The sequence below is a fragment of the Geotrypetes seraphini genome, chromosome 5 (assembly GCF_902459505.1).
Source record: "Geotrypetes seraphini chromosome 5, aGeoSer1.1, whole genome shotgun sequence".
NCBI classification, from domain to species: domain Eukaryota; kingdom Metazoa; phylum Chordata; class Amphibia; order Gymnophiona; family Dermophiidae; genus Geotrypetes; species Geotrypetes seraphini.
This window is the reverse complement of record NC_047088.1, coordinates 51,457,800-51,474,588: the sequence shown is the minus strand read 5'-3', so window position 1 is coordinate 51,474,588 and position 16,789 is coordinate 51,457,800. Positions and strand designations below refer to the sequence as shown.

At 45.4% G+C, this 16,789-nt stretch overlaps 1 protein-coding gene across 6 annotated transcripts in view; it reads left to right on the top strand.

Moving 5' to 3' along the window:
* Positions 1-16,789, top strand: part of BRWD3 (bromodomain and WD repeat domain containing 3) — a 286,770-nt gene that overhangs the window by 197,534 nt on the left and 72,447 nt on the right. For all 6 annotated transcript variants that reach the window (XM_033944590.1, XM_033944589.1, XM_033944588.1 and 3 more), the window contains 3 exons: positions 8,727-8,838; positions 13,193-13,254; positions 13,353-13,508. In XM_033944590.1, the coding sequence (XP_033800481.1) occupies positions 8,727-8,838; positions 13,193-13,254; positions 13,353-13,508 (330 nt within the window). The remainder of the gene's footprint in view (positions 1-8,726; positions 8,839-13,192; positions 13,255-13,352; positions 13,509-16,789) is intronic.

The window sequence follows — 16,789 nt, the reverse complement described above, 5'->3', positions numbered from 1 at the left end:
ATCAACTTGCGTTCTACTGCATAATCAAGCATGACAGTATCAATTTTTTTATTTTTCTGTCAAGAAAGCAAAGAGGATTTGAACTACTCAATTGCTTGACACATATTTCTAAACCTTGTCTATGTTCAAGAAGCAACAAATACTCTTGCTGCCAAACTCAGCTTGATTTCTTGGGCAACACCAGTGGATGCTCACCTCCTAGTTTTGCGTCACATTTTCTCTCTCTCTCTCTCTCTCTCTCTCTGAGAATCCTCAGATAGTCCTATCTTGTTTCACACACTATGTTAAGGATCCAATATCCTGCTAGATCTTGCCAATCTTCTCATGCAGAGTCAAAGTATCTTTTACATCCCATTCTACAGTTGTCTCATCTGACACTTCTAATCGGAATGACCTCATCTTTTATTGATAATGACAGTAGTCACCATTCAGCATATCACAAGTAATTGGAAAAATTACAGTAGACTCAATTACAATTTCTGGTGGAACTCATTATGTCACATATATAAAATGGAAAGAGCAATAGCTATACAACAAGGAAGCTATAAGAAATTTAATAAAATTTGGGAGCCATTAACTTCTTATTGTAATGAGTAAACACCATTTCTTTAGCACTCTCCAGACCAGTAGAGGTTAACTTTACGAATGGGTATATATCTAATCATGACCAGCAGGTGGAGACTGAAAACAAAACTTTGGGACAGTATATCCTAGCCCCTCCTCTCTATTTCCCTCAGTCTTCTTTCAGTCTCCAGCAGGTGTTGAGTGATCTGTACCCATCTCCCTTGGTAGGGCTGTTGGAATTTGTTTAGGGGTTTATTGTCCCTGTTTTTAGCCGGACGGAGCTTGGGCGGACTCTGTTTGGGGGTTCGTCCGACCTCGGGGGTGTCAAACCCGGCGGGTCACGAGCGGGGTCCCTCCCCCCACTTCCTCCACCTCCCCACATTTTTTTAGAGGAGCCTCAGCAGTAAGCCTTGCCCCCTAAATCAAGCAAGGCATATTGCTTTGAGAGCCTGTGGAGTCTGTTCTGTAAAAAAAAAAAAAATCCTGAGGTAGTGCTGGTCTGGAGGGTTGTATCCCTTTAAGAAAACTGTATTTTACTGTATTTTTTCAACTAACCGGCACTTTTTTGCAGCTAGGTCGTGTATGGAGCAATGAGCACTTCTAAAGGGAAAAAGTGCTCATTGTGCTCCAGACGCGAGGCACTCGCGGCCGGCCTGTGCAAGCGGTGTTCAGGCCGGTGCGGTGGAGGAGCTCCGTCGGCAGCGGCTGCAGGCGCCCAGAGCTCCCCGCCGATGGTGCCTCGCGAGTCGGCAGGGAACGGTGGGGAAGCCCGGTCTTCTCCGTCCGCCCACGGAGGGATTCCCCAAACCGCCGACGGTCGGGTTTTTAGAGGATTCCCTCTCAGCTGATTTTTTGACAGCTGATGCCGGCTTGCCTGCTTTAGCGGCTGAGACTATTCAGGTCTCTCAGCCGCTTCAGGCTATGGAGGGAGCTTTTTTGGCGGGAAAACCGCCATCTTCTCTGTCTGGCCCCTCCATTTTGTCTTCCACCTCAGGTGACCTTCCCCCTGTTTTGACTATGCAGGGGCAAGGTTCTGCTGGGTCCCCTGCTGTGGCAGGGAGTCCCTTGGGACCCTCGGGGGGTTTTTCTCCTGAATTTTTCTTTTCTTTATGCAGAGCCTATTTTCAGGCGGCTGGGGGTCCCGGTTGCGCCCAGGGGGTTTCGGGGGGTGGGTTTTCCTCCGCGCTCCCTGCGGCTTTGCCTCTTTCGTCTGGCGTGACGTCCCCTCCGCCGCCTCCCTTGTCCAAGCGTCCGCGGGTGTCGTGGGACGAGAATTTGTGGTCGGAGGAACGGGTCGGTCTGGAGGAGGACCTGGACCCTTCTGAGGAGTTCCAGGACTCTCTGGAGGGGACGGAAGCTGGCGGCGGGTTGTCGGATTTCCCGTTCTCCAGTGACGAGGCGTCCATGGTGCGCCTTTTTCAGAAAGATGAGCTGCCTGACCTTATTCAGCAGGTTTCTTCGGTCTTGCGTTTTGAGGACGCGCCGCCGGAGACTCCGCGTGTGGGGGACCCCCTGTTACGGGGGATCCGTTCCGTTTCCCGCTCTTTTCCTATGCATCAGGATATTCGGGATATTATTCTGGAGCAGTGGAAAACGCCGGAGACGCCGTTTCGGCTGGCGCGCAGCATGGCTCGCCTGTATCCCATTCCTGAAGGGGATCGGGCTACGTTAGCTTCGCCAGTCGTGGATGCGGTGGTCTCGGCAATTTCCAAGCGGCATACCGTGCCTGTTGAGGGCGGTTCTGCCTTGCGGGACTCTGAGGAGCGCAAATTGGAGAGCATCCTTAAGCAAAATTTTCAGGTCTCTGCCTTTGGGGTCCAGGCGGCTATTTGTGGGGGACTGGTCGCTCGCGCCGTGTTTCGGTGGGCGGAGCGGGTCTTGGATCGAGAGTCTGACGACTGGTCTCTGGTGGATCAGGAGGTAGCGAAGATTGAGATGGCGGCCTCATTCCTCTCAGATGCTCTATATGACTTGGTGCGGATCTCGGCTAAGTCTATGGCTTTTGGCGTGGCCGCAAGGCGTGTGTTGTGGCTGCGCGCTTGGGCGGCGGATGCTGCGTCCAAAGCTAAGCTTACTAAATTTCCCTTTCGGGGGTCGTTTTTGTTTGGAGAGGACTTGGATAAGTTGATTCAGACTCTGTCGGACTCGAAAGTTCCCCGTCTGCCGGAGGACCGTTCCCGCCCGGCGTCTCGGGGGGGTGCGGCCCGGGGGCGTTTGCGGGACTTTCGCAAGTATCGCCCTGGGCGTGGGGCTGCTTCTTTCCAGTCTCCGGGATTTTCCCGGGGTCGGTTCTTCCAGCGCATGCAGCCCTTTCGGGGGGCCCGTCGGGGGGCAGGGAATCCCTCCGCCGGTTCCCCCGCTTCCCGTCCTGCACAATGACGCCTTGCCGGCGCCCCCTTTGGTTCCGGTGGGGGCCCGGCTGCGCGAATTTTTCCCCAAATGGGCCGAGATCACGTCCGATCAGTGGGTCCTGGAGGTGGTGCGGGACGGTTATGCCCTGGAGTTCGCCCGCTCTCTGCCGGATTTTTTCCTCGCTTCTCCATGTCAGACTCCGGGGAAGACGCAGGCTTTTCGCCAGACCCTTCAGCGCTTGCTAGATCTCAGGGCAGTTGTTCCGGTGCCCCCTCCGGAGTGGGGCACGGGCAGGTACTCCATTTACTTTGTGGTGCCCAAGAAGGAGGGGACCTTTCGGCCCATCCTCGATTTGAAAGGGGTCAACAGGGCTCTCAAGATTCCCTCTTTCCGTATGGAAACTCTGCGGTCGGTCATTCTGGCGGTTCAGCCGGGGGAGTTTCTCACTTCTCTCGATCTGACGGAGGCCTACTTGCATGTTCCCATTCGGGCCTCTCATCAGCATTTCCTGCGCTTTGCGATCTTGGGTCGGCACTTTCAGTTCTGTGCGCTTCCCTTTGGGCTGGCCACGGCTCCTCGGACGTTCACCAAGGTGATGGTGGTCGTCGCGGCAGCCTTGCGGTCGGAGGGCATCCTGGTACACCCCTACCTGGACGACTGGTTAATTCGGGCAAAGTCGTTGCAGGAAAGCTCCCGGGTTACTGCTCGGGTGGTGGAGTTTCTCCGGTCGCTGGGCTGGGTGGTCAACCTTTCCAAGAGTCGGTTGGTCCCGGCTCAGCGTCTGGAGTACCTAGGGGTGCTGTTCGACACCTCCTTGGGGAAGGTCTTCCTCCCAGAGGGCCGGGTGAGCAAATTGCAATCTCAGATTCGCCTGCTTTTGGCGTCCCGGTGTCCTCGGGCGCGAGATTTCCTCCAGGTCTTGGGGTCGATGGCGGCGTCCCTGGACGTGGTGAGGTGGGCGCGGGCCCACATGCGTCCTCTGCAGTATGCTCTGCTTCGGAGGTGGTCTCCCCAGAGGCACGGGATGGATGTTCCGGTCCCCCTGCGAGGCTTGGCGCGCTGCAGTCTGCGTTGGTGGCTCCAGACCCCTCACCTAGTTCAGGGGGTGGGTCTGGATCTCCCGCAGTGGACGGTGCTCCTGACGGATGCGAGTCTCCTGGGTTGGGGGGCTCAGTGTTTGGGTCACTCAGCTCAGGGCACCTGGTCCGCGGAGGAGGCCGCCTGGTCGATCAACGTGTTGGAGACCAGAGCGGTCCGTCTGGCGCTGTTGGCTTTCCACTCCCTGTTGCTGGGCAAGTCGGTCAGAGTGCTGTCGGACAATGCCACGGCGGTGGCTTATGTCAATCGTCAGGGGGACACCAAGAGCACTCAGGTGGCGCAGGAGGCGGCTCTGCTCATGGTTTGGGCGGAATCCCATCTGCTGGACCTCTCGGCCTCTCATATAGCCGGAGTAGAAAATGTTCAGGCAGACTTCCTCAGTCGTCACTTCCTAGATCCAGGAGAGTGGTGTCTCGGCGCCGAGGCGTTTCAGTTGATAGTGCAGGCTTGGGGGCAGCCCCTGATGGACCTGATGGCCACGGGTGGCAACGCCAAAGTGCCCCGCTTCTTCAGTCGTCGCAGGGACGGTCTGGCCGAGGGTCTGGATGCTCTGGTCCAGCAGTGGCCAACGGAGGGGCTGTTGTATGTGTTCCCTCCTTGGCCGCTGGTGGGCAGAGTGCTTCTTCGCATTGTTCACCATCCGGGTTTGGTGGTGCTGGTGGCGCCGGATTGGCCTCGCCGTCCGTGGTATGCGGATCTGGTGAGGCACCTGGTAGCGGATCCTCTTCCTCTGCCTCTCTCGGACGACCTTCTGATGCAGGGTCCCATTCCCATGTTCGACCCGTCTCCCTTCTGTCTTACGGCGTGGCTCTTGAAAGGGGTCGCCTTAGCAAGAAGGGATATTCAGACAAGGTGATCTCTACACTGTTGGGGTCCCGGAGGCTTTCTACCTCTCGGGCTTATGTGCGGGTTTGGCGTCTCTTTGAGGAATGGTGTCGGGCGCGGGGAGTGACCTCTTTTCGCGCTTCTCTGCCTAACATTCTGGAGTTCTTGCAGGATGGCCTGGATAGAGGCCTGGCTTGGTCTTCTCTCCGGGTTCATATTGCGGCCCTGTCGGCCTTTCGAGGGTTGGTGTCAGGTCAGCGTTTATCGGCTCTTCCTGATGTGATTCGGTTTTTTGCGGGCGGCCAAGTTGCTTAGGCCTCCCCTACGGCCCTCGGTTCCCTCTTGGGATCTTAATCTGGTTCTCTCTGTTTTGGTGCGTCCGCCTTTCGAGCCCTTGGACGACTGTTCTTTGAAGGACCTTACTTTGAAGGCGGTCTTTTTGGTGGCCATTACTTCTGCTAGGCGTGTTTCTGAGCTGCAGGCTTTCTCTTGTAGGGCTCCCTTCTTGGAGTTTTCTAGGGAGCGGGTCGTCTTGCGGCCTGTTCCTTCCTTTCTGCCGAAGGTTGTTTCTCCTTTTCATGTCAATCAATCGGTGGTTCTCCCGGTCTTGGGTGGTCGGGAGGGCTCTTCTGAGCAACGGCAGCTGCGCAAGTTGGATGTCGGTCGGGTCCTTCGCTCTTATGTGCAGCGGACCCAGGAATTCCGGAAGTCCGATCATCTCTTTGTCCTCCTGGCGGGTCCTCGTCGGGGAGCGGGCGCTTCTAAGGCTACTATTGCGCGCTGGATCAAGGAGACGATTGCTTCCGCTTATCTTCTGAAACAGCAGCCTGTTCCGGAGTTTCTCAAGGCTCATTCCACTCGGGGTCAGGCGGCTTCTTGGGCTGAGTCGTCGCTCGTGCCTCCAGTGGATATTTGTAAGGCTGCGGTTTGGTCCTCCTTGCATTCTTTTGTTCGTCATTATCGGGTTGATGTGCAGGCGCGTCGGGACGCGGTGTTCGGTGAGCGTGTACTGGTATCGGCCCTTCGGGGGTCCCGCCCGTGAGAGGGACTGCTTTGGTACGTCCCATTCGTAAAGTTAACCTCTACTGGTCTGGAGAGTGCTAAAGAAGGAGAAATTAGGTTCTTACCTGCTAATTTACTTTCTTTTAGCTTCTCCAGACCAGTAGAGGTCCCCACCCTGTCTGTTGTTGTTGTTGTTGGGGCTATTGCGCGGGCAGTTTTTGGTTTTTGCTGCGGGTTCTAGTATTTTTCTAGGGCCGGGGAGAATTGAAGAACAGCGGCTGTGGCTCGGCTGGCTTAGCTGGCGAGCTGTGGGGACATTCTTCCTTCGGGAATTTCTCCTCTGCATTTTCCAACAGCATTTTGGGTATGTTATTTGTTACTCCTTTCGGAGTATTGTTTTTTCTCTCTGTTGTTTTCCAGTTCTTGGTTCTGCTTGGCTATTCGGCAGACTGAGGGAAATAGAGAGGAGGGGCTAGGATATACTGTCCCAAAGTTTTGTTTTCAGTCTCCACCTGCTGGTCATGATTAGATATATACCCATTCGTAAAGTTAACCTCTACTGGTCTGGAGAAGCTAAAAGAAAGTAAATTAGCAGGTAAGAACCTAATTTCTCCTTTCTATTGCAATATACACCGTCTAATGATTGGGGGGAGGGGGAGGTATATTTTACATTTTTCTTATTGGGGAAATAATAGAGGAATGATGAGAGGGTGGTAATTTTATGTATTGTAAGATAAATCAGAAAGATTGTCAAGTGATGTGTTTAATTGTATTGTTTTATTGTTTGTGCACTTGATGTAAGATTGAAAATGAATAAAGAATTTGAAAAAAAAAAAAAGGAATGACCTCATCTGACACTGATCTTCTGCTCTTTCAGAATCTTTTTGGATGTCTCCAGGAATCCTTTCTATATGGCAGTGTTCCCAACAAAATATGGTTTTCAGCATAGTATGATATTCATCATCAAGATGCTTTATCACCCTCCATATCTTCAGTATTGGAATGTATTTCTGCTTATCCAAATCTTGGCTTAAAATCACTTCAGTCAGACTTCACCTCATGATTTTTAGTGTTTTCCATGTTTATTTTGTTGTTAAAGTTCTGACTATTCATCTTCTTCTTGCTAGTTTATGAAAGCACTTGTCAACATCAGACCATTTCTCAAACCTCCTCTACTGGTTTTGAATCTTACTTTGGTTCTCTCCAGTCTGCTACATCCTCTATTTCAACCAATGGCCTATGTTCTTCTTAACTTTCTCTTTTCTTTTTATCTCCACCACTTCTGCCTTCTGTGACAGTTTCACACCTTGATGTCGGACACACCTTTTTCAGTTTTTTACCGTGATGAGGTGTTTCTCTGCACTTTTCCAGAGGTAATCTAGGATTTTCATTTCCATCAATTCATTGTGTCACCAGTTTTTTTTTCTGCTGAACAGCTGCTGGACAGTTTTCTTTCTGCTGGACAGCTCTTCATACCTTCTACTGTAAACGGGCCTTAGCTTATTACTTGCAAAGGTCTCAGTCTTATAAAGCTTCGCTTCAACTGCTCACCTTTTCATACTAACAAGTTGAGCCGGTCTGCCACCAAAAGATCTATTTCCACATGGCTTGTGGCCTATAATTCTTTTTGCTATGCTCATGATGGGCTGAAATTCGGAGATCTTATAGCAACTCATGAGATCCGGGCTATTCAGCTTTAGTTGCTTTCTTATGTTTCAATTCCATTGCTGATATCTGCAAAACAGCTACTTGGTCCTCAGTTCACACGTTCATCTCTCTCTGTTCTCTGGAATTATTTCCAGATGCAATGGTTACTTAAGCCAGGCAGTATTATAATTTTTATTCTCTTATCTGGCCAGCTCCCTCCCTCCATCCCATTACAGTAACCTAGGGAGCCCCATATGTGAGAATATGCTGCCTTCTTGTCCTAGGATAAAGCACAGTTACTTACAGTAACAGGTGTTATCCAGGGACAGCAGGCAGATATTCTCACATTCCACCCACTTCCCCTGGTTGGCTTCTTAGCTTGCTTACGGAACTGAGGGGCTCGAGCTGGCATTGGGCAGGAAGGCGTTTTTAATCCCTGGTGGTCCAGTGATGTACAGGGCAGGAGCGATTTTCCGCGCCCTGCCCTGTGCTGAGCCTCTCCGTCCCTGGTTCCCATTTCGTTGCCAGCAGTGCACCCAACAGGGCTGAGCTTTTTATGCTTCCTGCTCAGCCCCGAGCTGCTCTCTTAATGGCCACCGCCAGATCTCGCAGGACGAGAACTGGCGGCAGCCATTCAGAGAGCAACGCTGGGCCGAGAAGGAAGCACGATAGCTCGGCCCTGTCAGGTGCACCACATGGGAACCAGGAATGGAGAGGCTCACCATGGGGCAGGGCGCGGAAAGATCACTCCTGTCCCGTACACTACTGGCCCACCAGGGATTAAAAACAGCGCAAAAGGTAAGCGCGGGGTAGTGGTTAAAAAAAAAAGTTAGTCGGCCAGGACGGGAGACGGGAGGCATCCCTCCCGTCCTGCCATATCATATAGGAAGGGGTCGGGTTGATGACCCGAATATAGGACGAGACCCCAATTTTGGGGACATTTTTTTGGCCCAAAAATCTCGTCCTATATTCGAGTATATACAGTACTCCAAACTTGAAGAACAAATGTTTTCTTATTAAACCAAAGATAAAAATGTTCACATGTAATCCTTTTCTTTTTTGTTACATATTACTTTGTTAGAGCAGTGTTTGTCTCCTTGTTTTGATGTATTCAGAGTTAGAACCTGAAAAAAATTAATTTGCTGTTTGGTTATTAGAGCACTTCCAAAGAGATTTTTGTGTAATTCTTTTTTAAGTTCCGCAGGACCTCTAGAATTATGCTGTTTCTCTTCTTACAGGGGATACGTTTCGTAGCATAATTGATGATGCCTGGTGGTTTGGAACTGTTGAAAGCCAGCAACCATTCCAGCCAGAATATCCAGACAGTTACTTCCAGTGCTACAGCGTTCAGTAAGGAGCACTTTGATTGCAGTGAAAACCTGTAACCCCTCATTTAAACTCCTTCCATCAGATGTTCATGTAGGAGCACCCTGAAACATACTAAATTCCTGCTCCATCTGTCCTTCCAAGTTGAAGTAAAAATTTCAAAAACTGTCCATCTAAAAGCTGTTGCTTTAAAATTTGCTTGTTGAATGATCATTAAGGCGTATTTGGGGTAGTTTTGAGTAACTTGTGCTGATGCAAGGTATGTTGGTATTCTTCTGTGCACACAATTTTCTGTGAATAAAAAATAATTTAACTGAAATAAATTTTCTTAAAATTTGCTAAACACATATAAATACAAATGTACCCATGTAGGGCCAGATTCTATATATAGCTCCGGGAAAATCATCATGTAAAAAAAAACTTTCTTAGTGCTATTCTATAAACCACTCCTTTAGAATGTATAGTGACTGGCCCCGTGACTGAAATTCAGGCGCAACCATTTATGCCAACTAAAACCTGGTTTAAATGCCTAAATTCTGCACGGATTGGTTGTATTCTATAACAGTGCATGTAGTTTGTGGGACACCCATGGCCCACCCATTTCCTTCCCTTGATCCACACAGTAGAATTTATGTGCACCGCTTCACTGAATATGCTTAGAAAGTTGTGCATGTAAATTTTAATTAGTGCTGATAATTGCTTGTTAGTGGCCAATTATCAGCACTGATTGACAGTTAAGTTGTGTGTGCAGTTTGGCTACATGGCCAAATTTGTGTGCACAACTTCAGCTACCATATAGAGAATCTGGGGGTATTATGCACCCATGGACAGAAAAATAAGAGCAACACTAGGTGAGTGCTTGTAGAGGGTAGTTTTCAAAAACCATTTTCCTAGGTAAATTGATTGAAAGTTACCAGCTCTTTCAGCATATAAAGGTATGGGTGTGTTCCATATAGGCACCTGAGCGCTTTGCACTTTGATAATTTTGAAAGTATTTTAAGGATGGGGCTTTTTTAGCCGCTTTTTTGTCCCTCTATCTTCCTCTGAAAGCTTTTCACTGAGTGTTTATTCTATCAATTGACTAAGTATTGATTATTGAGACCAAATGATGTACGGGGCAGAACTTATTTAGGTTTTATTAAAACCTGGTGCTTGTCACCTATGAGTTTTCTGCCCGGGGCCAGGAAAGCCATCGATGTTTCAATTTAGGCCCGTACTGAGATGTTTCATTTATTATTGCTATTTAGCCAGTGAATCTTCCTTGAGTTACATACAGGGTACTGCCAATTCTTTTTTGTCTTATTAGATATATTCCTTATAACCATTCTTTCTCGTCATTTTATTGCTCCCAGTTCTTGCTATATACATATCAGACTTCTCTTATTCACCTAAAAGTGTGTTCATTCTACAACTCATTACTTATCTTGGGAATTCCACTTATCAAATTAAGTCATTCTTATCTATGCCCTCTCCATTCTTTTCAACTTACTGCACTATACATCTGGAATTCACTTGATTCAGTTGTCTAGGTATTGTCATGTTTGAAAGTGGAATCAACTTTTCAGCCATCATCCTATAGCTTTCTTGCTCCTTTTGGTAGCTTTCTAGCCCTATTCAAAACACACCTTTTTGAGGGAGCTTTACATCTAACTAGAGAGTTGCACAGGGACAGGAATCAAACCCGTCCCCACAAGTAATCTCTTCCATAATCACCCGTTCCCATAAACTTCAGAAGTAGTTATTTCATTTAATTATGCAACTGAAGTATGTTAGAGACTCTGGTAGAGATCCACTTATAAAATAATCTATGACACTTTATTAATTGGGAAGAATACATACTTTGTAAATGAGTCTCTTGCAGAGCTTATAATGTAAATGTGAAATATAAATACTCCAGCTGATGAGGATCCTCAAGCTATGTCAGCTGAAGATTTCCTCCAAAGATGGCCAAGCTCCCTTTTACCAAGTTTGGCAGGCAGCAGTAACGTCCCTAAGCCACAGATGCTGGCACCTCAGTGACTTAAGGATGCTGCTAGCGACTGCTATGCTTGTTAGAAGGGAGTTCCTCAGTTGGCAATGCTTAGGGAACCCTCACCAACTAGAGAAAGGGTCATGGCCAGTGCTGGACATGCTGGTTCCCAGGGCAGAAAATAAAGAAGGACCATCCTAATCCCCTTTCCTCCAAGCTCCTCACCTGCAATTATGTCATGCTGACAGACCTTCACCAAATACAGAACAAGAGGTCACAAATTAGAAACAAAAATAAAGTAGACAAAAATTGATATGATTACAGTGATTACTAACTGGTCCTTGTTAAACTCAAAAAGTTAAACTCAGCAAATACTTCAACCCTGGGGTAATAAAAACAGGAATACCTGTCCTGTTCTATTGAACACAATAAGACATCGGCTATACACATTTCCCAAAGCTAACATATTTAAATCAATAATTTCAAAATAAAATGCTTTTTTCACCTTTGTTGTCTGAGATTTATTTTTCATTCAAGTTTGTTCTAGTTTCACTTTGCTTTGCTGTCTTCTTCAAATTCTCCTTCAAGTGGCTGCTGTTCATTTGTCTTTTCTCCTGTCTCTTGTCTTGTTCCATTCCTTCACTACAACTGCCTCTGACATTAACCTTTCCATTTAGCTCTTTCCTCAATTTTTTCTTTTCTATTTCGGTCCACTTAGATTTAACCCTCTTTCTCCCTGCTTGTGTTTAATTTTCAATTTCTTAACAAATTTCCATCTTATTCTCTCACCCACTCTTCTGCTCCCTTCCATTTTCAGTCTAATCTCTGCTACCATATTTTTACCCACTGTAATCACTATCTTCTGCTCATTCATTTCCCTGTCAACCCCCCGTTCCTTCTCTTTCACATGGTGCCACCATTCCCAGCTTCTCCCTCCCTTCATCCTTCCTGCCCAGCATCTGCTCCATCTTTCTCCCTTTTGCACCCTCGAAGCCTGAAATCTCCATGTCCCTTCCACTCCACCCTTCAGCATCCTCCTGTCCCATCTTTCTTTTTTCCTGTCCCTCCTACCATGGTCCAGCATGTCTCCTTTCTTCCGCCCTCCCATTGTACAGTTTCCTCACTCCCTTCTGCCTCTGGATTCAACATCTCCCTCTTTCTTCCTTCCCTCTCCTGTACAGCATTTCTTACTCTCTCTCTCTCTCTCGTCCACCCCCATATCTAACATGTCTCTTTCTCAGTGTCCAGGGTGCATCTCTTCAACCCCATTTACTTCCACGTCCAACATTTCTCCCTTTCTCATCCCTCCCCCTGCCTTAAGCAGTATCTTTTGCCCCTCCCCACCAGCCCTATGCCTAACATTTCTCCTTCTATGACCCCTCTCCAGCCCCATTCCACATATCTCCCTTCTTTCCACCGCCATGTCTAACATTTCTCCCTCTCGCATCTCTTTCCATTCCCATGCAGGATCTGCCCCACTTGCAATTTAGCTAGGTGCTTGGGACCTGGGTTGGCCATTACTGGAATCAGGCTATTGGGCTTGATGGACCTTTGGTCTGGCCCGGTATGGCAATTCTTATGTTCCCTCTCCACCATCACTTGGATTTCTTAGTCTGCCCGGAATCAATCCCACAGCCTAAGCAAATTGGAGGTTAGGAGTGGCCTAGTGGTAGAACTACTGCTGTAGCACCTTGAGGTTGTGGGATCAAATCCCAGCGCTGCTCCTTGTGACTCTGGGCAAGTCACTTAATCCTCCATTGCACCAGGTACAAAATAAGTTCCGTATATATGTAAACAGCTTTGAATGTGTAACCACAAAAAAAGCGATATTCAAGTTTCATTCCCATTCCCTTTTTCTAACAAGCCTTCTCTGCCTCCTGCTTGGACCAGTTAGAAAGGGCTACTTTTCAGCAATGGTACCTGCCTTGTTCAAAGCCTACAACGTTGCCACTATATCGGCTTATGTAAAGGGGCTTTTATAAAAGGACCCCAGGGCAATTGTAAATCTATGAACAGTTACAAGACGGGAGTACTTTTACATGATTTATTCAAATTGTTTATAAAATACACACAAAGATTTACTTCTACTTCCAAGCAGGTATAAATGTTTGTGGCTGCACTCTAGGTGTAATTTCTGCTGCTTTACTCCTAGTATTTTATAAAAACACACAAGCAACTTACAGGTATGTGTCTTTATAAAATAGCACCTACTTGGCTTTCACACATAAGCGACTTGTCTTAAAATTGTCTTATTAATGTCCATATCCTTGGATCCATGATATGACATAGTTTCTGGATGCCTGCAGCTCTTATTTGTCACCCATTATGAAAATGATTTTGCGTCCCTAGAAAAATAATATTTTTGTGTTTGTTCATAAGTTTAATTTATTCCTTATTTCCTTTTAATAGCTGGGACAATAATGAAAGAGAAAATATGAGCCCATGGGACATGGAACCTATCCCAGAAGGAAGTGAGAATATTTCAGAAAATATTTAATAAGTAATTGCAATTTCCAGATATACAAAATGTTCTTGATTAATAGCCTGAAATGTCCATGTTTGCATGTAGCTGCCTTTCCTGACGAAGTTGGTGCAGGAGTTCCTGTTTCCCCAGAGGAGTTGACAGCTCTGCTATATAAACCCCAAGAGGGAGAATGGGGCGCTCATTCTAGAGATGAGGAATGTGAGCGAGTTATTTGTGGAATTGATCAGCTGCTTACACTTGGTATGTTGAACATTTAAAATACCAAATAACACTGGACATGAGCTCCAGCTTAATGTAAGATAAAACAAATTCCTTTAAGAAAGGGGCTTTTATAAGGGGGTGCTGAAAAGTTCTCAACCCAACCAACTTCCTAAATTCTGAATATTTTATTTTGCAACGTGCAAATTTGCAGAATTGTAATGCTAAGTGTTGACATTGTTTCAAATCACTGATTGAACCATGTCAACGAAAAATGTGAACTCTCCGAGCAGTCATGAAGTTTCTATTCCTGCAGAAGAAAACTCCAAAAGAAATCTATGAATGTATGATGCAAACATTGAGTAACAAATGCCCATCCACTATATCCTACATAAGAATAGCCATGCTGGATCAGATCAGTGGTCCATTTAGCCCAGTATCCTGTTTCCAACAGTGGTCAATCCGGTTCACCTAGCAGAAACCCAAACAGTAGCAACATTCCATGCTATTGATCCCAGGACAAGCAGTGGCTTCCCCTATGTCTGTCTCAATAGTAGACTATGAACTGCTCCTCCAGGACTTGTCCAAACCTTTTTTAAACCCAGATATGCTAGCTACTGTTACCACATCCTCCTGTGTAATTTAAAGGTATTTTTATGTGAGAGCCAAGATAGCATCTAATGGAGAGGACACGGTTTGAGGTGCTCTGTGGAGGTCCCCAGTATGAGAAAGAAGTGTAAGTGGGAAACTCAGGATTTTCTCTCTGAATCTCAAACTCTCCTCCCCGTCAGTCAACGATTCTGGAACTCTGCTAGGTTGCTTGAAGCAGCACCTCTTGAAGAACTCAGCAGTACTCTGAGTCCAGATTCACAGAGTACTCCTCCTCCACCCACTATGGCGTCTCCAGTGTAGGAGCAGCAACTGGCAGTGTTGCAATCCACTGTACAGATTGCAGAGGAATGCACCCAGCTGGTCAGAGAGAGATCATTAAGAGGGGCAGCAGCTGGAGAGTAGGCTTCTGAAAAGCTCTCTGGAACTTCTTCGCCCACACTGTCATCATTAACAACTCAGGTTTTGGGGCCTTTGGATGTGGTTTCTCCTTTGTTTAAGCCGCAGACTGTGACTTTGGGATCTCTTTGGGGTACTATAGTTCATATGCACAAGTCTATAACACTAACTATAGCTGTCCTGGAAAATCAGGAACTTAGGCCCTCTTTTACAAAGGCGCGCTAAGTGTTTTAGCGCGTATTTAGCATGCGCTAAATCAACGCTTGCGCTAACTGCTAACGCGTCCATAGGATAACATGCAAGTGTTAGCGTTTAGCGTGTGCTAAAAAGCTTAGCGCACCTTTGTAAAAGAGGGGGTTAGTAAAATAACATCTGAGAATTTGAAAGGTTCACAATAGATATTTTGAAAAAATATATGGAGGGGGCGTGGCTTGGAGCGCGCACGATATGGCAGCTTAACCGCAGCGCTCCTGAGTCCCAGGCAACAACTGAATAAAAATAAAACTCTTTACTTCACTCGCCCGATTTAAAAATAATAAAAATCAACGTCGGAGATGGCAGCGATAAGGCAAGGGAAGAATGAAAAACCATGTACATCGGGAGTGTCGGCGAAAAGGTCGAAGGTAACTCCCGTATCGCCGTCCAGTGTACCAATCCCGCTGGAAGTTGAAGAACTTAATGAAAAATCTGACATCATGGCGGAATTATTTAAAATCAAATTAATGTTGACTGATAATGCTAACAAAATATCAGAAGTAAAGGAGGAGCTGCTAGTATGAAACAGGAGATCCAAACTGACAGGCAGAGAATCTCTATGATAGAAGAAAGAATCGGGCAGTTGGAAACTTTTACACAAGAATGTGAAGAAGAAAAGAAAAATGTTACAGCCTTAAAAAATCAACTGATCGATATGGAGAATCGAGGAAAAAGAAAGAAAATTAGAATTCTTGGTTTAGCTGAAAATATTGAAGGAGGGGATCCTATACAGTTCTTAGAAAATCTTTTGCCTAAACTGCTGCAGCTAAATTCTAAATGGCCGTTAGAGATAGAACGTGCCAACAGAATCCCCACAAGAAAACTAACAAACCAGACAGCTCCTAGACCCTTGATCTTCAAAGTATTAAGATACCAACAAGCAATAGAGATCTTAAAAGTGGCAAAAGCAAATAAAAACCTAAACTATAAAGGATCTAAAATGATCTTGGTCCCTGACTTTGCTAAATATACTGCAAATATAAGGAAACAATTCCTCACATTCAGACAGCAATTAAAAGAAAAGGGCTACATGTATGGTCTATATTATCCTTCGACTATGAGAGTGTCCATTGGGAATAAATCCATGTATTTTCAAGATCCTGGAAAACTGAAAGAATTTTTGGCACAAGAGGAACCAATGTCTACATAAAAACAGAAAAAAAAAAAAAAAAAAAAAAAGGAAAGCTTCATCTGAAGAAAAGAAATAGAAAATGCAAGATAATATAAGAAAAAAGAAGATGGTTAAAAAAAAAAAAAAAGAAAGAAGAAGACAATGATTACTAACAGAATGAATTATTTTAAAATGATTGACAATCTTTGATTTAATTATTATTATAATATATTGGATGTTATGATTTAAATTATTTATAGATTTTATTCCATACATTTAAAAAAAAAAAAAAAACATTTTATAATTTTTGATTTCAATATTATAAATATATTGGGTGATATGATATAATTATATTATAATAGAAATCAAACTAATTATAGAATTATTGCACCCATATTTATTACTGCTAATATTAATTGGAAAAAAGGAAATACGGAATTGATTAACTGATTGGGAAATTATCATAACATAGGTATTAATTATAAAATCTTATTGACATAAATATATATTTTATTTAATTACCTATTCATATTAGTATATTATGAATGAAGATATTTAAAAATGTTTAAAATGATTTTAAAAAATTTTTTAATACTGTCTTCATAGGAATAGATATATCAAATTTATATATATGAATATTTGATTTATGGGAACCAGAGCTATATTTAAAATATGATGAATTTATTGTAGAGGTAATATATTAGTTGTATCTAAGACTTAAAAATATTAATATGACTTATCCAATTATAATTAATATGAATTATAATATATAATGGAATTTTTAATGAAAGGATAAATGAATAATAGGGTAGGTAAAGAAATATGAAATGTATTGAATTTAGAGGTTATTTTTAAAATAATTTATGAGCGACTAGTTGCCTGGGGGAGGGGATTTAGGTTTTACATTATCAATGTGTGTTCCAGGTCAGACATTGATAGTGGGAGGATG